General features: G+C 42.9%; 1 protein-coding gene across 7 annotated transcripts in view; it reads left to right on the forward strand.

Annotated features, from left to right (window-relative positions):
- The first annotated feature begins 3,880 nt into the window (after positions 1-3,880).
- Positions 3,881-16,331, forward strand: part of gria2b (glutamate receptor, ionotropic, AMPA 2b) — a 48,086-nt gene continuing 35,635 nt past the window's right edge. For 3 of the 7 annotated variants that reach the window (XR_008416032.1, XR_008416031.1, XM_053878454.1), the window contains exons 1-2: positions 3,884-4,219; positions 4,301-4,441. Coding sequence is in view for 5 of the 7 variants with exons in the window: in XM_053878454.1 (XP_053734429.1) it covers positions 4,135-4,219; positions 4,301-4,441 (226 nt within the window). In the remaining 2 variants the exon portion in view is untranslated. Of the gene's footprint in view, positions 4,220-4,300; positions 4,442-16,331 lie in introns of all 7 variants that reach the window. The other 4 variants (XM_053878451.1, XM_053878456.1, XM_053878455.1 and 1 more) reach the window with 3 other exon arrangements.

Genomic DNA, 16,331 nt, shown 5'->3' on the forward strand with positions numbered 1-16,331 from the left:
GTCAGCTGGACCAGGCCACGACCTCTGGCAGCATGGTTGGTGCTGTTCAGCAGCGCAGTGGACGAAAGCTGGTTGAAATTTGAGGGACTGCTGACGCCAAAAGAAAGCCAGGTTTGCCGGTTGGAGAAAAGATGAGGCAGAAGCAAATGTATAATCGAAGGTGTAGATGTTCAATATTTGATTCTTGTTGGCATCAAAAGGATTTCATGCAGTAGTTTCAGTCAAGGGCCACATCAAGCTTTCAGACGCAACGATGCCCCCTACTGTCCGAAAGAGTGACACTTGTGTAATATATAAACGCTTTATTTTTGCCATCGTTTGGGGGATGGTGTTTGCTGCAGAGAAGCTGGGTCGGGGACTGTCGCCATGACAACCACACAGCATCTTTGATTATTCTACATGCAAAAATCAAAACCTAAAATGCCACACCTGGCTCAAAAGATGACTTCATTGTTTGTGTTTGAAATCGCCCATGACGTGACTAGGGATGTGTTGGGTTCGAGCCCCCCGCCACTCTAAACAGCGGCGTAACCTTTATCACACGGCGAGCGTCTAATCCAGTACGAGGTGTCAGCAGGGCAGCACCAGGACACCCGAGGCGACGGTGAGAGGACGAGCAGCAGGTTGCCGTGTGGCTGCTGCGAACCCAGCGCTGAAAATAATCTCCTTTTCCCTCCAGCATCTGAATTCCTCACGTGTCAGCTGAGTGGATGTTATTGACGTGAGTGAGAGCCAGAGTTGCACCTCAGCACTCTGCGCGACCTCGGACCCCCTCCCCGAAGGTTCGACTCCCCAGACCTGCTCTAATGACAGCAAACGCTTGGCTTTGCAACTCAGGCTGGCCTCCATATGTATGCGCTCCACATGGCTGCTCCCAAACAGTCACGTCAGCAGGCCAGTCCAGTAAACAGCCCTCGGTTTAGGAAATTACTGATGTGGAAACTATGCAGGTGAGGCGGTTGGTTACGTTAGAATACTTAAAGAAAATGCTTAGAATGAGAGAAATGATTCACATTTCAGATTTGAATTTTAGAATTATTTATTCAGAGGCGATCACTAATAATCTCATACAAAAAATAATTGCTTATTCAGTAGAACATGGCGTGAACAATAAAAATGAAATAGTATTAAAAATATAAAGACATTTGGAGAAGAGAGCTTCATTATTGAAAAACCTACTGAAGAAATAAAAGCTGGATTTGCTGCGGGAAATCTGATGTTGAAGTATTATCACACACCAGACAATATAAATTCTAATGAAATGAAATATATGTTCATAAGTCTGTCAGTAGTATTAAGATGATTACACAGATTTTGCTGAAGAAAAACATTACAAAATATTTGTTGAAAGAATAGCGATAATAATCAAAGAACTTTTGCATTTTCCATAAACATAATTACATTAAACATTAAATATAAATTAATCAAACATTTGAACCAGGATTATGACTAAAAATGTTATTGTCATAATTCGTAAAAAAGTAAACTCTATTAGAAAAGTTGTTGGAGAGAACAGCAGTGGTTGAAATCAAAGTTTCATAAATCAGACTTAGATCCTCAGCTCGGCTCCACAGGTGAGCGACTGTGAGCTCTGGCATTTAACAGCTCGGCAAATTGCTGCCGGCAATAAAAGTAAAGGAAACATGAAGATGAGCTCCATTAAACAGCCGCAGAGTTTCTGAGAAACAACCCTGTAAATCAAAGTGTTCCATAAACGCCCAACACATGATCAACACCCCCAGTCCTCACACTGCTGTGATATATATTTTATTACGTGAGGCTTCTGCCGGTGTCTTAGCCATAACATTAAGACCACCTGCCTCAGCGATTGGCTTGCCTGCTTTAGCTGCCACGGCTTCAGCAGTTGTGATGTGCTCATTGTCGAATGATGCTACTTCGTGATGGGTAGATGAGGTTTCTTGAAACTGTGTCCTGCTTTTCAGAGGCCACCAGATAGTGCTGTCTGGTGTAAGATGTTTGGACTTGAACAAGTAATTCAGTGGAACCTCACAGCATTTCTAAACCAAGAGTGCCATCTAGTGGCCTGGGAAAATTCGGGCACTGTTTCATAAACCCTGTTTCATGGTACCTCATGTACCCATCACTAGTGGTACGGCAAGATATCAATGAGATCAGGTGGAGAGGGGACAAGGGTAGCTGTGACTGTGACATTGTTTCATGAAGCCTCGTCTACCCATCACTAGATGAGAGGCTTCAATAAAATAGTGATCAAAGTGGGAAACTAGCGAGTGCCCTAAGGTGGGTGCAGAAACTGGGGCATCTTGAAGCTTCATCACAGCCCTACTGCAACTGAGTTAGCCGCCGCTGCTCTGCTGAATGAGAACTTCATGGGTTGCTTTTGTGTGATGTCAGCAGGCTGCTGTTATCGATGATCATTTCCTGCAATATCTTAGTTGCATAGTTACATTGACCGTGAAAATGGTAAAATACAGCTGTTGAAAGAAAGCCATCAGATCAGTCCAGATCCCACTGCCGGTCACACGCAGCTGAATTTCCCATCAGCGAGCGTGAAATCGCCGCCACATTGGTCCGAATTTAATTGCGTCAATTGACTTGAACGTAAACATTCTTACACACTCAGCGGGTTCATGATTTGATTATCATTTGCTCGCTGGAAAAACTCATTAGGAGGCGCGGCGCCGACGTGACAGTCACATTATTGCGGCGGCACATTGTGGAGTGTCGCTGCCAGATAATCAAAGTGAAATGAAATTTTCAATCCGCTGGCGACAAAGTGAGGTGACGTGGAGCAGAACGTCCACATGAGGTCGACGAGTTGGTGTGGCGGAATCGCTTCAGGTTTAAAAAAATATCGATTCACTTTATTCCAAGACATGTTGTTTTTGTTCCGCATGATGTCACTTTTTATACTTCATAAACTTTTTCCTCTGATTATTAGTATTGAAAAACCTCTTAAAGTAAGGAGCTGTCCGTGGTGCTGAAACTCCCTCACTCGGCTCTTCTCGCCTCACACCCACGTTGCTTCCAGAATGATTTTCTCTCACTGCTGATTCATCTGTGGCGGAGACTGACGTGACTTTCTGTGGTCTCACTTCACTTACGGGAACTTAAAAGCATCAGCGGGATGTTTTTCTCCTCAGGATGTAAACATGAACAGCATTTAGAATAACTTTGTGATAATGTTTTGGCTGAGAACGACCTGCTTCAGGGTAGCAGGCAGAACGAGGCTCTGCATGCAACAGATGAAGTATCAATATTTACTTTTTAAAAGAGAGTTTCTATAATTCTCTCATAGATTTTCCAAAACTGAAGTCTCTGAAATGAGACCAGCCAGCTTTACGGTGTGCTGTGGTTAAACCTGGGCAGCACTTGAGAAACTCCTGTCCACTGAGCCATTCCACAACATAGCAGTTCCTGAACAAAATTTTTGAATCGGTGGCCATGTTTAGACAGGAATGAGAACTGGCTCGGAACCTGAAAAGCTAAGTCGGGTTCGTGAACCATGCTGTCGTCGACAGGTGTGTCTTAATCGCTGTTTAGAAAATGAGAAGGAAGTGGTGGAAATTCATTTCAGTTCTCCTTTGCTTGCTCTGGCCTGAGGCAGCAGCATGGACTGAGGCACTGCAAAAACATATCCCTACATACTCACTAAATACTGTCCATGTTTGAAAAGTCACCATGATGAATGAATGATAAAGCAAAGAAGTGTCAGTGTTTGAAGTCTGTGTATATGTGTAGCTGATTTTATCTAAGGTTTTAACGCAAGGTCACCAATGTACCAGATCAGGGTTCACTGGTTCCGTGTGCGCGCCCCTGGACGCAGGAGCGCTTTGTCTCCGAGTGTTGTGGACTCGGCTTTTCTCGGTTGTTTCCGTCGTCTTCGCTGGTGGGTGTGAAGCTGGAAGGGTCTCCGGCGCGCCGAGAGGAGCGAAGCCATCAGCTGCCACCGGCAGGAGGAGGAGGAGGAGCGGAAGAGGAGAGACAGTCTAACATCGCAGCTTCCATTCCTTCACTCCTCATCCCTGACAGACACCTGCTCCTGCTCCTGCTTTTCTCTTTTTCATTGTCACTCCCGGAGGCTTTACTTCTCCAAATATGAGTCGGATCTAACGGAGATACCATCGAAGTGGATGTGGACATTGAATCGTGGACATGGAGAAGATCGAGAATTTATCCGTGTCGCTGCTGATAGTTTTATGGGGATGTGCGCTCGGAGGGTCGCCCAGCGTGCAGATAGGTGGGTATTCAGGACTTCAGCCTGGGAGGATTCGGCTTTGCAGAGACAGGAAAGTCATGCTGTCCATGTGTCTTCTTCCAGGGGGGCTCTTTCCAAGGGGCGCGGATCAGGAGTACAGCGCGTTTCGGATAGGAATGGTTCAGTTTGGCACCGCGGAATTCAGACTGACGCCTCACATTGACAACCTGGAAGTGGCCAACAGTTTCGCCGTCACCAATTGCTGTAAGTTCTCCTCGTCAGGGTCCGAGACTTGCGCGTCATGATCAATATTCTGTAAGCGAAACCACAGCCGGAAAGTTGTTTCCACAGTAACGGTCGCTTCCATCCCATAATCAGCTCCTCAGATTCAGCCCTCAATTGAGACTGAGATTCATGGAGAGGCGCCAATTGATGGGTTTTTGTTGCGTTCCAAACTGTTTCCGTGCGTAAAAGTCAGCGTGGGCGTCAGAGCTGCTCGACGTTGCTGGTCAGTCTCCATTGGATTCAAAGATGATGAGAGAACTGGTGACAGGTTGTGTCGGTTCTTGGTGTAACACGTCATAATGATAATGTCTTTCACCATCTTAATGATGTCATTCATAAAAAAACGATCCCTTAATCAGATTTGTCGAAGATTTCAGTTCACTCTTAATCAGATTGATGTCCTTTAGAGGTGTAAAATGAAATCATAAGCCACGTTCAAAAAACCTCATTCCATTTATGAGCTTTATTTTAATCAATAGTTTGAATAAACCCAATAATAATGTGGAGCAGGGATCATTGAGGAGTGTAAGATCGAGACTAAGACCCAGGGTTAGTTCTCATTATCATGCAAATTGTTCATAATCCTTCAAAGAAATGAACAACTTTAATCCATTTATTAAATCACGTCGTGTTGAGTGTGAGATGTTCCTAATTTAATTCCAGTAGTTTGTCCTTGTAGAAGCCGTTCAGAGCGTCACATTACCGGGTCATTTCTGTTTCTATTTCTCTCATACAAAGACAGATTTGATGTGTCCAGAATTGAGCGCAGCTTCATGTTTACCCACCATTTTCTGTGAATATGGTGGTCGATCTTTGCACATAATAAATATCAGACTCAATGAGCCCTGTCAGAACGACCCATTTGACTTGTGCTTTCTTACCAATTCATCAAGTTGTGTCCATGAATGACGCGTTCACTTTCTGGTTTAACTCTTAATCCTGTTTGACAGAAGATGAAAACCATTGTGAATTTTTACTCTTTACAGCTGAATGTTTGCTAAAAAAATAACAATCTCAAACATAATCTTAAAAATAATCTTTTCTGCCAACATATATAAACTACAACTATTTTTAAGGGCTGAAAAGCTTTAAAATAAGGCATTTCCCTTCTTCATTTCTATTTTAATTCAGGCAGCAAACTACAATTGACAAAACAATGCCAGAACACTCCAGTCATTATGTAATCCCTATCACCGTCAGAGGGTTGCACAACATCTGTTGCACTGTTAATGACTCCATTCAAAACTCACTTTGACAAAATCTTGGTTCAGCTGTCTCAGCATGTTTTTTTTCTTTACATGTAGAGGGCCTTGTTATCTTATATATATACATTGCTGAACAAAAGTGTTCATATATTCTTACTGCTAATTGGCTGATGGTTTGTCTGTATGCGTTTATAAACTCATATTTAACGCCAAAGTGCGAAATACGCTTTTTTTCTCCCGTCAAATCATCTTTTAAGGTTATTATTCTCATCGTAATGGAAAAGTTCTTTGTGTTCAATTAATAATTCACTTCATATTCATACATTTATATTTGGTTGAATGGCCCTACATTTATAAATATTGATACCTTATGAATTTAAAATGAAGGTGAAAGTGTTTGTTGTTTGCCATCTGGTTGGTATTGATGTAAAGAAAGTGTGATATTTTATTTATCCATTTCATAAAGGATTTCATGATGAGTGAGCATGCGGGGACATTAGTGAAACTTTCCACGGGTGAAAAGTGCGATGGTGAGCTCTTCTCCCACTGAGTCACGCCATTCGAATCCATTTCCTGCCTAAACGCTGGTTTTATGTGGCGACCGTTTTAATGGGCGCAGGTTCGCACATTTCATTAGTGGTTGCCAGGCGACTGCTTCTCTCAACAGTGCCTGAAACATAAATCAAAGGCTTCTGATTGGTCCTCGCCGAGCCCAATCGATTTCATTACCATATAAAAGCTCCCTGCGAGGGGAGACTCACTGGTTCCGACAGATTACAGCCACAATCCTGCCGCTGTTCGGAATACAGATGCTCCAGATGTTGTCCTCTCGGCAGGGCTCGGTGCCTCTGTAGACAAGAATCCTGCTTCTTGAAGTGGATTAACTTTTCCTTTGAAGCTCAGTGTTCAGTCTTTGATCTGTCTGGACGACGTTTTGTTTTCTCATCCCAAACCTAAGTGGTGTGATGAGGTAATTGATCATACAGAAGCATATTTCAACAAAAATGTGTATTAGTGAAATAAAAAAAGAGAAATTTGGTTTGAATAGATGAGCAGTATACATTTATTTTGAGGGAAAAAAAAGAAAACAAATACAGTGATACAGTGATACAAAAACAACAGGGTGAAAAATAAAGAATACAGAGACAAAAAAACGAATTAAAGATTACATTTTTGTTTCACGATGGAAATGCTTATTTTTTTGTTTGTTTGGGGGCAGGCCATGAGGAAAACATTTATTTATTTATTTTAACCAGAAGTAGAATTCAGATAAGATATGATAATATTGTAATTTCTTCCCATAAAGGGGAAATTCTTCAACTATAGAAATATTTATATTCATATTAAGCAAAAAAAATTATGATTTGGGTTTGTAAAAATTGTAAAAACCAAAATATAAACATAAATATATTTTATTTCTGGGTGCCTGTCTCTTATTATATCGGTGACGCAGCAAAAGCTTAATCATAAATTACTGTATCTATAGAGACAAGAATAATCAAACGTATTTTTTCAGAATCAAATATATATCTTTCCAGGCTAAGTAACCAAATAGTCTGATGTACGGTCTCCAAGGCAGTAACTACATCCACCAGTGGAGCTGCTTTGTGACTTAGTTTGAAGCACTTGTTCCTTGCAAACACGTCACACGGCTGACTGACTGCTTATTTACTGTGATTGCTTCTGTCTCGCCGTGATTATGGCGGTACAGAGAATCATTTTCTGTTCCAGTTACATAATTCTGTCTCTGATTTACGCAGGCAGATTCCTGCAGGCGGTATTTACGTCTGCAGCCGTGTTTGTTCGGAAAACAGCAGGAACTGATGGATGAGTTTGTACCACAGCGAGAGGAAAGCTAGCATGCGTCTATATTTGCAACAAGACTCAGTGTTGTTTTGCCGTGTTCGACAAGTTCCCTTGTTTAGTTGTCTTTTTTTTTTACCAACCAAAGACTGGAAATTTAAGGTTTTGGCAAATAGCATTGGCTGCTATGTTTACGGAATGTGAGTGGTGCGAACTTCAATAAGTGAAACAGCATCTGCGATCATGGCTGAGTTTGTATTTCCTCAGAGACAGTCACAAATGTAGATGGAGAATTTTCCTTCCTCAATGTCTGTGAAATACAAGAGACAGAAGTGGAATCAAATTAGAATCACTGTGATCTATTCCGCCATTCAGAGGAGCTTGACTGAAAGAGCATATTATTGTTGTCACTTGAACAGCAACTTTATCACTCCGACTGCCTTTGTGCTGACACACTCTCTCGCTGGTGTGGTGTTTTGCATAATAATTAGATTTGCATGAGTGGGAGTGGGGAGAGGAGGGGGAGGAGGTAGGGGTCAGTTTGGTCCAGTAGATGGCAGTCTGCCTCAGAGTCTGTCTCCAGCTGTAATTACCGCACATTAACTTCCACTTTGTTTTCTCTAAAAATGCACTGTAGTCGCACGGCGCCGGCTGGAAACCCGTCACGCTTCATTTGAGACAGAGCTGCTGCGACTTCTCTGACTTCTTCATTTCGGGTCCAGAGGCAGCGTCATGATGAACAGAGCCTGGGTGGAGAGGCTGGTAGTTTATGGTGAGAATCACCTTTCCCGTCCTCCACAGCAGGTTTCTCTGACCTCTGCTCCCCTTTAAATGATGAAATATTGACGTGTGTGAAATATAACGCCGGCGGTATCTGCACCAATCCCTGCTTCATCAATGCTGCGTGTCGGAGACAGTGGGAGGCGGGATGATGCATCTCTCCATCAATAACAGTTCATCTGGACAGAGCCGCTTCTGCTTCCAGAGTCACAGTCCAAGAGTCTTTTAAAGGGACCGTCAGCGGAACACTGAATCCTAGATTAAGGTGTGGATCTGGATGGTTGGAAGAGGCCACCAGTGGAGTTAAAAACGCTTCGGCCTCGACAGTGCTTCAGCCTGCCGTAACCTAATTTCCCACCAAGGATCAATACAAGTCCTCTCATGAGACTCTAGATAAGAACTAAAGCCATCAATCTCGCAGAAACCCTTTTATCAGATGATGTACTAATGACTATGTTTACATTGACGGAAGCAACCGAAGATTGACCTTAATGAGAAAACAGCCTTTGTTATTGCCCCTCCTATAATAACAATGAGCTTTCATTCTCCGTCAGGGGTTGCCACACCTCCCCTCCTGTCTCAGTCATCCTCCCTTTTCACACTTCCTTCATCATGAACCCCATTTCTGTCATTCGTGGGCCAACACTGTCTCTCCTCTCCACCTGTCCAAACCTGTGACCACTACTGTCCTATCATGTCCCTCTCTGATCTGATCTCTCTCTGATCTTTGGTCACAGTCCAATCTCCAAACCTCCCATCCCCATCTGCACCCACTTCTTCGCTTCCCTTCATCACTCTGGGTGATTGACACCAAATATTTGAACCGTTTTCATGACATGTACTCCAACTCCTACACACATGACCTGACTCTCTGTAAGGTGGTGATTCTAGCAGGTGATGGAGGAGGTAAATAAAACAGAGTATATCGTTTATCATGCCCCGCATAACAATCCAGATGATGATAACAACAACAACAATAATAATAATAATAATAATAATAATAATAATAATAATAATAATAATAATAATAATAATAATAATAATAATAATAGAAAATACAAGGTTATTGGGGAAAAAGGTAACACAATATGGACAAAAAATTAAATTAAATAAATCTATCTGAAATGGGAAGAAATTTTATAGATCAATCAGATATAAAGCTAGAAAAAGAGAAATGTTACCATAAATAAAGAGCATTCAAGACGAGACTATGAGAAAATCATAGTTAAACCATGTTTTTTAAAAAAAAAAAACACTGGCCGTTACTAGATGAAATGTTTTATTTGATAAGTTAGTCAAGCGGTGGTTTTCAATAACCAAATCGATAGCAGTATTTGTGATTTACCCTTCTACCTACAATGGTGAGTGGCCTTCTTATAGGTCCTGTTGGGGTTGAAGGGTTCGATCGCCTGCCAGAGACTCAGACCAGAGCTGCTGCTTGTCTTTAGAGACCCGTGGTGGCTCAGGCATCACAGTTCCTGCCATGCAACCAACACGACTCAGAGTTGAACACACTCTGCTCACACTGGTTCAGTTGCCGGAGGACTTTCCTCAAGTTCTGAACGTGATGGGGGATGTGCAAATGCTCTCGAATGCTGTCGAACAATTTGTTTCCTCTCACCTCCTGAAGTGAATTCCCTCCTCACACTGCGACTGCCGACGACGGCATTGCGATTTAGCACGACCAAGTTTTATTTTGTCACGGTTGAGTCGCTCCGCCCTCTGATTTCACGCATCTATCCCGACTGAAAATCACGGAGAAACATCAAAAGCATGTGCGACCGAGCGTCGGTTGAAGCCAATTTATTGTTCATGCTTAATTTAGTCTATCTCCCATCATATCTGAGGCGCTTCAACAGGCGTGGGAGCTGGCTGGTCACAGAGCGAAGCTAGGAGAAGTCTCCATGGAGCTTTTCTCGCCCTGAATACAGCCGCCCTGACCAGGGCCTTTTCACTCTGTCCTCAAAAACACCAGCAAGAGAAAGAGAGCATCAGTCGCAGCTCCATTCAGTCACTCAGCTGGAAGTTGCCGCTTGTATCCTAGTAACAGAGTGATCCATGACTTTAAGACAAGCGACATGATTGTATTTTCTGCTCCTCTAAACAGATAATTGTCCCTTTGGGAATCCGCCGTGTGGAATACTAACGTCTTCCTAATCAATATTTTTAGAGCCGTTTGAGAGATTCAGAAGAGATGAGGTCTTGGGAGGAAAGTGTCTACTTGAGGGAAGATATCATCAGCTATGAAGGAATTAATCTGTGGGCCGTTCAGATAGGGAAATTACTGCGCCAGACTGTGCCAGCAGGCGTGTTCCGGAGCCCACGGGGTATTGTATTGTTCGTCGAGGCAGGCTTCGATTTGAATGCAAATAATATGATGGATATTTAAAACTAATAAAAGGAATTAAATTTTCTAAATAAAATTAAAGAAGTGACATAAAAAAGATAAATCCCGGACTATAGAGCGCACCAGAACATTAGCCCCACCCATAAAATTTAAGAAAGGAACTAGATCTTATTCATACATAAGCTGTGGTTGCAGTGGTGCTGTCTGCACTGTAGAAAGGTCAGTGGTGCTCCCGGCTTAAAAATGCATCAGGACTTCTGAACGAGTTTGGGGAACGGGCTCCAGCATGGAGACTGACTCTTGAAACAAACTTTGCAATGTTCTGAACATGAACTCCTCACATCTTTTATTGACATTATTGACACCACAGCAGGTCTCAGCTGCTGCTTCATGTCTCCGGGCCTCCAGGAGATCAGCTCTGTGGGCGGAGCTGCAGACATGCGGGCGAAAACAGCGCGTTTTGTCCGCTTTAAGGTAAAACGACAAGGTTCAATATTTTGGCAGAGTGATGCTTTTATCCTGTAAAAATCCCTATATTAGCCGCTCGTTGTATAAGCTGTAGGGTTCAGAAAAAAAAGTAGCGGTTTATAGTCCAGTCTCAGTGGTTTTTAGTTGTTAAAGTTAGTTAGAGTTATTTGTTTAGGAGGATGCTTTTTTTTCCATCGTTACTCTTGAACTTTTCCAGATTCGATTGGCTTCTGGAACAAATTGCATTTCAGTTCAGATGTTCCTCTGTATGTCTGAAGTCCCGCCCGGAGCCATTTGCGACGCTTGATCAGATTTCATACGGCCCGCAGCCGCCGTCATGGAATGTGGTTTTTGTCAACCAGAAATGCTTTTGAAATGTCACATCAGCACTTTCTGACAACATCCTGAGAGTCCAACGGAAAGGCCAGATAAGAGCAACTACAAAAGGATTCTTTTTGGCATCTTTCTTCAATGTACTCCACGTGTTTTGGATTTTGCGTTGATCAGAGCAGTGGTCCCCAACCTTTTTATCACCGTGAACCGGTCTACACTTGACCATTTGAACGTGGCCTGGGAAGTATGAAGTTGCCATTTTAAAGATAAGGATAAGATAAGGCCTCTGCATGTTTGTGTGCTTGGTTCGTGGGACTCATCGTCCATGATAAATCCATATTTCAAGTATGACTCCTGCTCTCCTGCAGGAGAAGACTTTCTTCTTCTTGAAAGTATTGGGCTCTTCTCCTGTCTCTTCACTGAGCCTTTTCCTCTTTGCAAGGAAACTTTCCAAAGCGGGCTGTTTCTGACTCATTTTGCGACCTTGTGGCTCTCAAGTGACTGAGGCTTAACCAAAAGAATCCGGTCATTTTTCAAAATGAAAGGTTGTTCAAAATAAAAGATTGTTCAAACTCTAGTACGTAAAACGGAAACAATTAATAATTTCTTGATCCACGGACCGATACCGGTCCCCAGCCCAGGGGTTGGGGACCACTGGATCAGAGAACTTGGTTTGAATCCCTGTCTTTGTGAGGGGGATTCATGACAGTTGAAGACCTAAAAGTCATTTACAAAAAAGTCCATGAAACAGCTAAGGTTGAAAGACTGTCTGGTGGAACTGAGGGTCGATATTTCTGGGCACCGCTCCTTTTAAAAAATGGGTGAGGAGGTGGAGAAAGTGTTTGGCTGAGCAGCTCTTCAACATTGTGGAGGTTAATTCTTTGGCTGCAGCTGAGTTTCCGGTGTGAGAGAATCAAGTGTGGAGAGAAAAGCGACAGACTGGTCATATCTGAGCAGAGCTGCGTGAGTCATGTGCGGTGACCAATTGGATGTGAAGCTCGGCTGCAGTGCGACTGAGACACACACACAGTCGACCATTCATGGTGGTGAATGTCTTGATAATCCAGATTGGGGCGCACGTTTCTGTGTGTCTATCATGCAGCTTTTAGTTTCCAGTCTGGAGAGTGTGAGGCACTTTGGCAAAAGTGTCTTCAGCCCAGCTCCATCAGTATTCATTACCCGCAGCAGTGATGATTAGAGTTGCCTCGTCTGCTCTTACAAGGTGTTTCTGTTCAACAGATTAAGTGGAGTGTGTGTGTGTGTCAGCATGTGTGTGGGGAGACGAAATTTAAATTGAAGGGAGACAGTTTGAGCAGCGAAGCTGTACATTCTTTTCACGTATATTATTGTTTTTCAGCTCCTCATGGAGCGAAGGCTGACATGCTCCTTGTACATCATATGAACTGTGACGCTTCAACTTCCTTCCTCGGTGGAGGAGTGAAGATATCTCGGGGTGTGACAGTGACCAGTGAGGGAAGTTTGTAGCCTGAGCTTGACTGATCTTCAGCTATGAAAACTCTGTGGTGAAGAAAGAGCTGATTCAGATGACAAGCTCTCCACTGGCTAGTGGCTTTCTTCTCCCACCTGTTGCCAGCTTTGGACTTTCTGTCTGGACTCTCTTAGAGAGAGAAGCTCAGTCATCCTGGAGGGACTCAGAGGGTAACCTCTGTTCGTCCTAGAGCAGACAGTTCAGGTTGCTCTGCTCAGGATGGGCTAGTGAGATGTTGTCAAGTTGGAGGAGGTCCTGGGACAGACCCCGATCCCCCTTAATCTGATATCTGGATGAGGCTTGGGATTGAAGGGTAATGTCGACCTGTTTACTGGACCTCAGATGATCTGAAGAAACTGAAAGAGTTATTGAATTTTTCACTTTTTTTCCTCATATAGTTCAAGTTATGTGAAGGAGAAGCACAACCATGAGAAGCGTCTTGGCCGTGGTTGGTCATTTAACTTCCTAAAGAACGATCCTTGTAATTTTTATTCATCTTTACTATGTCGTTTCTGATTTTTTTTGTTGTTGTTGCTGGCAGCCTGCAGCCAGAGATCACTTTAAATACACATAACTCACTCTTTTGTTGTGCTTGTATCTCATATGAGGAGGAAGATGTAAATGTCGTCAGAGTGAGAGCAACATGCCTCGGGTGTGGTGCTTTCAAAGGGCAGGATGACGGGAAGTAAAGCGAGAAAATGGGTCTATTGCTGCTCTTTCATGCCCGTTTCATTGAGAGGCTTCATGTCTCCGTCGCGTGAGTCCTCCATTGAAACTGGTGACAGTATAAACAGCTCACTAACGCTGATGTATTTGCTCACTGTTGATTCGACAAAACTGTCGCTCATTTTGTCACTGGGAGCCAAAACCCTGCTTAAATTTGGCATCAAAAATATAGGAATCGCATTGAAGACATCATTAGTATTTGCAGTCACTCACAAGTACTTTCTCCTTCATTGTCAATATTTGAAATTATTATTAACTGCTTTATCTCGTGTTATTATTGATGTCAAATTTGAGGTCGTAGACTACAATTTTTTTCTCACTTTTATGTGGCATTATTTTGGTATATTTTATTTATGTAATAGGATTACTACATCTTTTCTCGTTCACCATTTTAATTTTAAAGTTAAGAAATAAATAAATGAGAAAACTATTGAAATAACAATGATTTTATTTTTCATAGTTTTCAAAACCATTTTGACCACAGGACATTATTATTTCTAAGACTTTGCAATTATGAAAAAAATGAATATCTAAATTTGGAGAAATAAAATGTTTAAAGAAGTTTAGAACATTACTCTCCATTTTAATAACTCATATTCCTGCTGACTTCTCTTTTTTGTTATTAAATCTTCATTGCTGTGAAACAAGCAAAACAACAGACCCATCAAATTCATTCTCACTGAGCAGTCGAGTCATACAGTCGGCAATGCCGCCTCACGTCTGAGGGCATTTCCTCCACCCCTTGTCACAATGACACAGCAGGAGAAAGACAGGTGAAAGAAAAAGCTGCATAAATTATCAGACCTGTCTGATGTGCTCACCAGAGTGGCTCTGATACCAGATGTTGACCTTCTACTCCAGAGTGGCTTGGGGTCTGTGAGGCTGATATTTCGAGGGCATGAATGGAAGTGCTGCTATAAAGGAAAGTGTGTGATGCTCACGTCTCCGAGGAGATGGGATCACGCTCCATTAATGCTGGATTTAAGGATTGTAGTTGAGAGTATGAGGAGTTGCCTCGGGAAGGAAAGCTGTGTTGGGTTGGAGACAGAGGAATCATCTAATGAGGTGAAGCCTCGGGTAGATGGATGCCATTTTCTGGACCTTTACATCCTACTGCGGTGCGCAATGCTGCAGGTTTAGAAAGGTCACTTCTTGGAAGTGAAGAAATGTTCTTGGAAGGGTGACTCGAGGGACAGACAGGGAGATGACCAGGATCTTGGTGGTGAGTCGGCTGAGAAGGTGTCGAGGATGAACGTTGAGTAGACACCAAATAACACTGACTGAACGAACTTTTCTGGCAGTCTATTCCCCCGCTCTGCTCCGAATGACTTTGTGATATTATCTCATCTGTTTCTGGCGCTGGATCTAAATGTGTTGACGTGGACTGTGACAATGTCAGAGCTGCTTTAAAGGGAAGGACAGAGGACGGGCTGCCACTTCTCTCTCAGTGGGACGTTGCATGCAAATGACAGTGACTGTGTGTGTCTCCTGCGCCTCATTATTTTGGCACAAATAACCAGGGATCAGTGGGTCAACTGTACTCGCTGGTGTTGGGTGGGACCAGAGGTTTCATTCCAACATTTAGGAAACTATTTACACTCCATAACAAAAGTAAACATTGCGATGATCAGCAAGAGAATTATTCTTCATAATTGTTTTGAATTATTATTATAGTCCATGTTTGAATTTATTCATTACACAAATAAAAACTCATATAAATGTTATGTTGTAGGCAGTAATTTATTTTATTCTCTTTTATACGGTATATGTGACATTCATTTGGTTTCAATTAGAAGTTAACTTTTCAAATGTATATTTTATTTTTATTTATTTTCTCATCATTTACTGTATCTTAATTTTCAGAGAAACAACAACTGTTAATATGGAATATCACAGACAGTCGATCGGATAGAGAGCTAGCACGTTTCACACGGGTCTGAATGGCCAAATAGCTCTTTCACAGGTCGTTGGTCTCTAAAACGTGTTTCAGCTGACATGGTTCTGTCATGGGTCTGGAATCACAGGATGTCCTTGAACTCAGAGGCTCCTTGAATTCACCACCATCTGAAACTCCTGCTTCCGTTCAGCACCTCATGACTGGTCTTTGGCAGGTTCTGGATCTTGTTTTGTAACAGGGTCTCGATGCAAGAACAAACTGCTGTTGTCGCCTCTGGAGTTACCTGTTGCCAGTTGTCTTGGACCCCCGCCCCGAGTCCATTACAATCTGACAGCTGGGTTTCTAACCGTCATTCTATAAACCTCGACCCCGAGAGCGTCTTCAGTCGCGCTGCGTTCACATCCCTCTGATGGATGGTAATGATGCCGCCATCTATGGCTCATAGCAGGACACAGTGCAAGAAGATTGTTCCCTTCTCCAAGTTCACTATAGATGGAAGTCTTCTTTCCTTCCTTTCCTGAACGTTGAATTTCACTTCTCCTCCATAAACCCGAGAAGAAAGCCTCATCCAGCCGAGCCGGAGTTGCTGGTTGCCATGGCAGCCGCTTCCTTTGATTCCAGCGGAAAACAAGTTCTAATGATGTAACTAATTCTGCAGCAGCAGCTCAAAGATCATTAGAACACCGAGGTGCGAGCGCCAACTCCGCTTTGGTATTTCAGCGAAAGGTCAGCCAGCGAACATTGTGTTTTCTTGCAGGAGGGAGATGAAATGTGAACAAAGTAGTTGGATGTGATTCATGAGATGGATTTTTTTCTGATCA

Source organism: Synchiropus splendidus, chromosome 11, assembly GCF_027744825.2.
Source record: "Synchiropus splendidus isolate RoL2022-P1 chromosome 11, RoL_Sspl_1.0, whole genome shotgun sequence".
NCBI classification, from domain to species: domain Eukaryota; kingdom Metazoa; phylum Chordata; class Actinopteri; order Syngnathiformes; family Callionymidae; genus Synchiropus; species Synchiropus splendidus.